Below are 7,667 nucleotides of genomic sequence, written 5' to 3'. Positions count from 1 at the left end.
CTGGGTATAAATGATTACTATATTTGATAAAATTTGATAGTTATAAATAATTATTGTGTTTGGTTAAAGGGAATAAAAGATTACTAATAAATTATTTTACTTAAATGCCGTTGAATATAATTATTTTTAAATATTTTTTATATTATTTGTCATATTAATTAAAAATAAATTTATTTTTGTCTCAAAAAATTAATAAATAATAATATAATTATAATAAAATCAAGATTACCTTGATAATCTTTAAATACCTAAGGTGAAGGTGATAATCAAATTACCACCTATATTACATGTCACGTCAGCATTGGTAATAAAATATTACTATAATATTTTATTACTGATAAACCAAACAAGAGAATAAAAGATAGATTACCAATGTAATCTTAAAAAATTGGAACCAAATGACCCCTCAGAGTAATCTTTAATCTCCTTTAACCAAATGTCCTCTACACATATTAACATATATATAGCTGAAGTCAAGCAAATATATCTTCTCTAATGTTTTTTTTCTATGTAACTAACCTTTTTTTGACTCGTAAAGCCTCATCGCAAGTACAAAATAAAAACAAAAACAATTTTGTTATATAACAGTATGAGTATTAGTACTTAACGATATGCGATATGTATATTATGATATAATATGATACAGATAAAAAATAAAATATATTCTCAAATTTATTGAATTAATATAATAGAGTGAACATATTATACAATATGATATATAATCTATGATATGATATATATTTTTAATATGGATTAATATATTTTTTTAAGAGAAAATATTAACATAATGAGTATAAATGAGAAATTTTAAAAAATATTTATGATAATTTTTAAAATGATGGTATATTAATTATAATTTTATAATTTTTTTTAAAATACATTTTTGTTATTTGTGTCTCCAACTGACGTTGGTATTTTTGTAATTTGCCATTTAAAGGGTTGTGATGTCTTTAATTAAAGAAGCAAGGGTATTTAGGTAAAACCAAAGGTTAGATATTATTAACCCTAGCTGTATTACATAGTCATTAACCAAGGTTACATTTATTATTATTATTCACTCAATATCATTTTACTCTTTCGGCTTGTTTCATGCATTCACTCTGGAGGCTCCTCAGGGTTTTTTGATTTGCTCTGATTTTGTTAGTCATTAACCAAATATTTCTTATGTTGTTTCTCTTCTTTATAGTCTTGTTAATCTTAAATAATCAGTGAATCACAATCAAATATTATAATACATTTCTTATAATATGATATAATACATAATATATAATATAAAAAATTAAATTATCAATATAATATATGATTCAAATACCATAACAACTCATCACTCATAATGAAATATAAGCTATACATCTGGTAAATTAACCAATAGTCAATATTTTAATGTAACAAATACCCATATGCAAATCTCTATTAGATAAAATATCATATGCATTCAAAGTTGTCACGATCTATCCCATAATCAATATTTATTAAATAAGAGGCAGTTGAAGACTAGAGTTAATTTTAATTAGCTTGATATAAAAACGTAAATTAATCTAGCTAGACGCCAACACGTAAATCATGCTTAATTTTCTATGTGAATCCCACTCAAAAGAGAACAATAATCTCTTAGTAATGATTGGGCGGACACTCCTGACCTAACCCCATAAAAAAATAAAATGTGTACTCGTTTTCAAATATATAAATTGATATGTATATAATATATTATTATATGATTAATTATTATTTTATTTTTAATTTAAAATTATTTAATTATATAATAATGTATAATATATATGCTTATTTATATTTTAAAAAATATGTATGTATAACATTCACTTAAAATAAAAATTATTATTATGATAATCAAATCATGTATCATATCATACTTTATATTGAATATTATATTATATCATATTGTGTAATACAATTTTTAAAAATAAAATAATTTAATTGATAAATTATTATTTTAAAAAATATCATAAATATTCTTAAAAAATTAATATTATAAAATACATAATTTTTCATATACATCCCTAAAATATCGTTATTTTTTTTTAAAAATATATCAATTCGTATCAATAATACGAATTATATTATTAAATATATATTATATTATATAATATATTTATTATATTATATTAATTTAATATACTTTATAATATATATTATTTTTTTCTCGTAACTATTGTTACAACTATATATTATTAAATCTAAATTACTAAAGCATCAAAAGGCGTTGTCCTTTTTCCTGCAGCTAAACATTGAAAGCTGGTGTCCTTATGCCATTGGCTTTCTTATGTTTTTGGTAAGTTGATTCGATCCTGCTGTCAAGCTTATATAAAAAACCTATGCCACTCTGCTGAGAGAATATTAAAATAGAAGAAGGGTTCATTTATTTGCTTATTATCAATAACAGTATGGGTATCTTTAAGCACATGGTTGCATTGCTTACTTTCATGCTACCACCGTTGTTTTCTATGGTGTCTTAATGGAGGAAAACCAAGAGCCATTGATGCAAGAGAATTCCTTATGGTAAATTCCAAAACAAGGTGAAAATTTATCCTTAGCTCCCATGTCTTCTAGTTTTTGTATCTCAAGTTTAGGAATCCTCCTCAAAATGCTCAAATCCTATTATTTAACTCCACTGTTTAACCTATTTGATTTTCCTTATTTGCTTTCCTGGGATTCTTCTTATGCTCTTTTTTAGCTGCATGCATTTCGAAAACCTGCAAATTAATATTAAAATCTATAAAATGCAGTGAAGAAAAGTGAGTCAGCTTTCTCTGCCTCTCCCTAGCTACATTACCTTTTACAGTTTGAACATTCAACTTAGGTGACATGCATGCATGAAAACCACATATGTACAAATGTTCTGTGGGAAATAAAACAACATACTATAGCTTTCATTAATGTAATTTTTCGGTAATATATATACATACATAGTAATATACTTTTTGTTTTACCATCGTTTAAGATGATACGCGAAGTTGTTTTGATACTATTTGTACCATATTTGCTCCAATAGATCGATCCACAAATAAGATATTGTCCATTTTAGATATATAATTCATCATGATTTTGATTTTGATTTTGAATTTTACAACTTAAAACGTGTTTTAACAGTTTAAGAAGCTCATATACTATTTAATTAGTTTTAACTTAGTATTTATAAACGATGTAAGATGCATATATAAACCTAACATCTCTTTCGTACTTTGTTGTTGTGAGATTTATCTAAGGGTGTCATATTCTATTATTTCCATTCATATATAGTCAAATATGGCATACACGAAACACTTGAGCTAAATCTCAAAAACCTTAAAAGGGTAGTGATGATTGAGGGGTAAGAAATGGATGGCTAGGTAATTCTGTAGCTTTGGGGTAAATAATAAGGGAAAATTAATCAAACAAAAGGGTCCCCTTATTCTTGGTTGCATGATTGAGTGGTCAATTTATGGTGGGGTTGGGGGAAGAACAAGTAATCGGTCATTTAACAAGGGAACAAAAAAGACTATATCACGTGTAAACTGCAGGAAGGTCCCATTACAAGAGAGGAGAGGACTACAAGATTTATGGACCTACTCTTTCAGGGCTGAGCTACATATACAATCTTCACATGTTAGATGATCATGAATCCTCTCACTCACTACCCATTCTCAAATATCCTTTGCAAATCCAATATGGCCTTGAATATACACATATACATATATTATATACCATAGGAATAACTTTTTTTATGTAATAAAAATCCTCACCAGAACCAGATCATCTTTTTAGAGTGGATCTAACCACACCAAATAGATGTGTCTAATAATTAACCACATTACTATTAAATCAAATAAATCAATAGTTTAACTTAAAACTAAATTTGATTATGAAACCACTTCAATTTTGTTGAGAGTGAGAGAGTGTTTACAATATATTAATCCCTAGAGAAAGCAAAATTTGTGGGGCAGTCTCTGGCTAGTATAGTATGTGCTGAGATTAGATTATATGGGAAAGGATGAGATTGGCAATGAAAATGAAGGGAGACAGAAATACTGATATCATCATCTCCCCAAAGTCATGGTTTATATATATATATATATAATTGGGTATCAAGATACTGATGTGTCATTGTGAATTCAAAATCATATGATTTATAAATTATTTGATGAATGAGCAAACATTATTAATACGAAAATATTATTTAAGATGTAGTAGTCCAAAATAGAAAAATAATTGAAAATTTCCCCTAAGGAGAGAGAGTGAGCTATCTTCTAAGCAATTGTGTTTATTATATTAATTAACATTGCCGTGACATACAAGAATTCATGAATTATAGATGACATATAAACTCTTCTTTGGCCGGGACAATGACCTTTCCCTCTGTCTTATGGAAGTTTATTTGTACAGATGTTAGCTGCAATGGGTCGTTTGCGGGACCCTTATTCATTTGCCCATGAATAATCAAATGTCATCTGATAGTTCAGCCCCACCTGGATGGACAAAAGAAATACAGTGGCAAGGTGTAGAAAATCAAGTTCATATTAATAAAACAATCATCGGACAAAGTTAGAGGAAGAGAAACGATGGAGAAAAAGAGGAGGAAAAAAAGAACTGCATAAAAATGATTTGTTGATGATATATATGTTGATGGCCCGTGAATGGGTGAGCCAAAAGGTTAACTGCCTTCAATCCCCACTGTGTGAGTATATGACAAAATCCCAACACCCACAAAGAGACAACTTCCTGGCCGGCTATTTCACATGCTACCAAAATCCAACAGAGCCATATATGATGCATCTCTTCCTCTCTCAATAAGTCTTCATTTATATTAATCTTTGGGGGCTTTCTTTTACTCTCTCTATCAAAACACCTGAGAAAAAAGCAGGAAAAAAGAAGATATGATGAAGAGAGATTAGAGCCTTTTTTGTAGGGAAAAGGTTTGTTTGATGTGGTTCCACAAACTAATTGCAGCCCCTATGTATAAGAACTGAAAGGTTGATATGCTTAGAAGAAAGGTCTCTCCTGCCTAATTTGGATTCACCCAAGTTTTTTTTTGGGATGATAGTTTACTCATGATCTGTCCCTTTGCTTCCTTCTGAAAGAGGAAAATAAATCCTGAGGTAAAGCTGAAAAGTCTATTCTCTAGGATTCATTTGCAGAATTCTCCCAAACTGTAGTCTCTTTGTGTCACACTTTCACCACTACTTGGAACGTTTCCCGCTGGCAAAGGTACCCACTACTAGTCTGGTCTCTTTCTCTCTTTCTGCTCTCTTCTGATTTCTGATTCCCATATTTTCTTTTCTTTTTGTTCTTATCTCAATTTTGGACCCTCTCTATCTCTCTCCATGATGCAATTCACTGAAACCCCACCACAACTTCTGCATCAAATCACTTCTTTTTCAAACCTCACCATGAACAAGAACCAAATTCACAGGACTCGTCCATGGCCCGGTTTCCCTTCATCAATGTCCTTGGGAAATTTCGGTGATGCCAACTGCATGGAACAGCTTTTAGTTCACTGTGCAAATGCAATCGAAAGCAGCGACGCCACTCTTGCCCAGCAAATCTTATGGGTGCTAAACAACATTGCACCACCAGACGGTGACTCCAATCAGCGCCTAACATGTGCCTTCCTTCGTGCTCTCATTACTCGAGCAGCAAAAAGTGGTACTTGCAAAATGCTTGCTGCGATGGAAAATAATAATGCTCACTACAACCCTTCCATTGACAGCCACAAATTCTCCGTCATAGAGCTCGCTAGCTTTGTGGACTTAACTCCATGGCATCGCTTCGGCTTCACTGCAGCAAATGCAGCAATATTAGAAGCTGTTGATGGGTACTCAGTTATTCATATTGTTGATTTAAGCTTAACTCACTGTATGCAAATCCCTACTCTTATTGATGCTATTGCTAGTCGTTTCGAGGTTCTACCCCGTCTAAAGCTCACAGTAGTCGGTTCCACAGAAGAAGTACCACCAAAACTTGATCTTTCATACAATGAGTTGGGTTTAAAGTTAATCAACTTCGCTGGGTCCAGAAATATAATAATGGAGTTTAAAGAAATTCATTCAAGTTATGCTGATGGGTTTTCTTCTTTAATCGAACACATCCGGATGCAACATTTTGTGGGTGAGGCTTTGGTTGTGAACTGTCATATGATGCTTCACTATATACCAGATGAAACCCTTTCACCAATTCCAAACACAACTTCGAATCCATACTTTGTTGAGTCTTCCTCCACTCCATCACTTAGAATGATGTTTCTCAAAGCTTTGAGAAGTTTAAACCCAACCATTGTTGTACTAGTTGATGAAGATGCAGATTTTACATCAAACAATTTGGTATGTAGATTAAGATCTGCTTTCAACTATTTATGGATATCTTATGACACAGTTGACACATTTCTTCCACGGGGAAGCAAGCAAAGGCAGTGGTATGAAGCCGATATTTGTTGGAAAATAGAGAATGTGGTCGCACATGAGGGTCTACAGAGGGTTGAGAGGCTTGAACTCAAGAGCCATTGGGTACAAAGAATGAGAAACGCTGGATTTCGGGGCATTAGTTTCGGAGAAGAAGCGGTTTCAGAAGTGAAAACCATGCTTGATGAACATGCAGCTGGTTGGGGATTGAAGAAGGAAGAAGATGATCTTGTACTTACATGGAAAGGTCACAATGCCGTTTTTGCTACTGCTTGGGTGCCTGCTTGATCTAGTTTTTGTTAACATTCTAATAATTAATGCTTAATATTTCTTCTTAGTCTCTAATTAACTCTCCCTTTTTGTTTTCTTTTGAGAGTAAATGAGAACTGGTTGTTTTATCAGGGTTCTAACTTAAATGGTCAGTGTTAATTACCTTTAGGATAGTTCAACGTAACATTATTAATGCGAACGATCTAATTGAGTTGCTGCTCTATCATCTTTCTGTTATCACATTCTATTTTGTGGGTTAACATTAATTAAGATTTTGATTTAATAAAATCGAATAATTAAATAGTTTAATAATTAATATATTTAAAGTTTATAACCTAAATAAATAATATTAACATATATCTTAAAGTTTATTGAATTTTTATTAAGGCCTATTAATATATTATATATTAGTTAAATTCCCTACCCAAGACTTGTGCAATATAAGTTTGCCATTAAAAACCCTTATTCAAAAAGGTTTAAGAAGTAGAAGACTGATCATTCTATTGAAAGTAATTTTGAAATATTCAAAGTATTTCTATGATCCTAAAGAGATTCAATTCATTATTGTATAATTTATGTGTAAATTCTATTAGAGTTGGATTGAATGATTTTATATCAAGTTCATTACATTAAATCTTACATTTTTGCACTCGTTCTAAGTGTCACCATTTCATTTTGATTATTTATCAGAGACTACAAAATCATATGTATATCTGTCATCCTGCTGCTCTCTCTATCTAACTATTTCATATCTAGCGGCTTTGTTGAGCACTTTACAGAAACGAAAAATCAAACCACCGAAAATCTGTCATATCTCCTAATAATTAAGCGTGAGCCCATGTGAAAAACTAAGAATAAGAATCTGCAATTCAGCAGTAGTTTGAGAAAGCAAAAGTCATACGCCTCTAAAATTTCTCAAATATCATAATACCAATGCATGCGCGCACGAACAAAACTAAGAATAAAATTCTGCAACTCTGCAGTGTTTGTTTTGACAAAGGCCGG

At 30.8% G+C, this 7,667-nt stretch overlaps 1 protein-coding gene across 1 annotated transcript; it reads left to right on the top strand.

Moving 5' to 3' along the window:
• The first annotated feature begins 4,813 nt into the window (after positions 1 to 4,813).
• Positions 4,814 to 6,737, top strand: LOC123199052 (scarecrow-like protein 32). The gene has a single exon (XM_044613862.1). It carries the CDS (start codon positions 5,319 to 5,321, stop codon positions 6,678 to 6,680), a length of 1,362 nt encoding a protein of 453 aa, XP_044469797.1. The 5' UTR covers positions 4,814 to 5,318; the 3' UTR covers positions 6,681 to 6,737.
• The last annotated feature ends 930 nt before the right edge of the window (positions 6,738 to 7,667 follow it).

The sequence above is a fragment of the Mangifera indica genome, chromosome 16 (genome assembly GCF_011075055.1).
Source record: "Mangifera indica cultivar Alphonso chromosome 16, CATAS_Mindica_2.1, whole genome shotgun sequence".
Classification (NCBI taxonomy): Eukaryota; Viridiplantae; Streptophyta; class Magnoliopsida; order Sapindales; family Anacardiaceae; genus Mangifera; species Mangifera indica.
The sequence above is the reverse complement of the archived record's forward strand: the minus strand, read 5'-3'. Positions and strand labels throughout refer to the sequence as shown.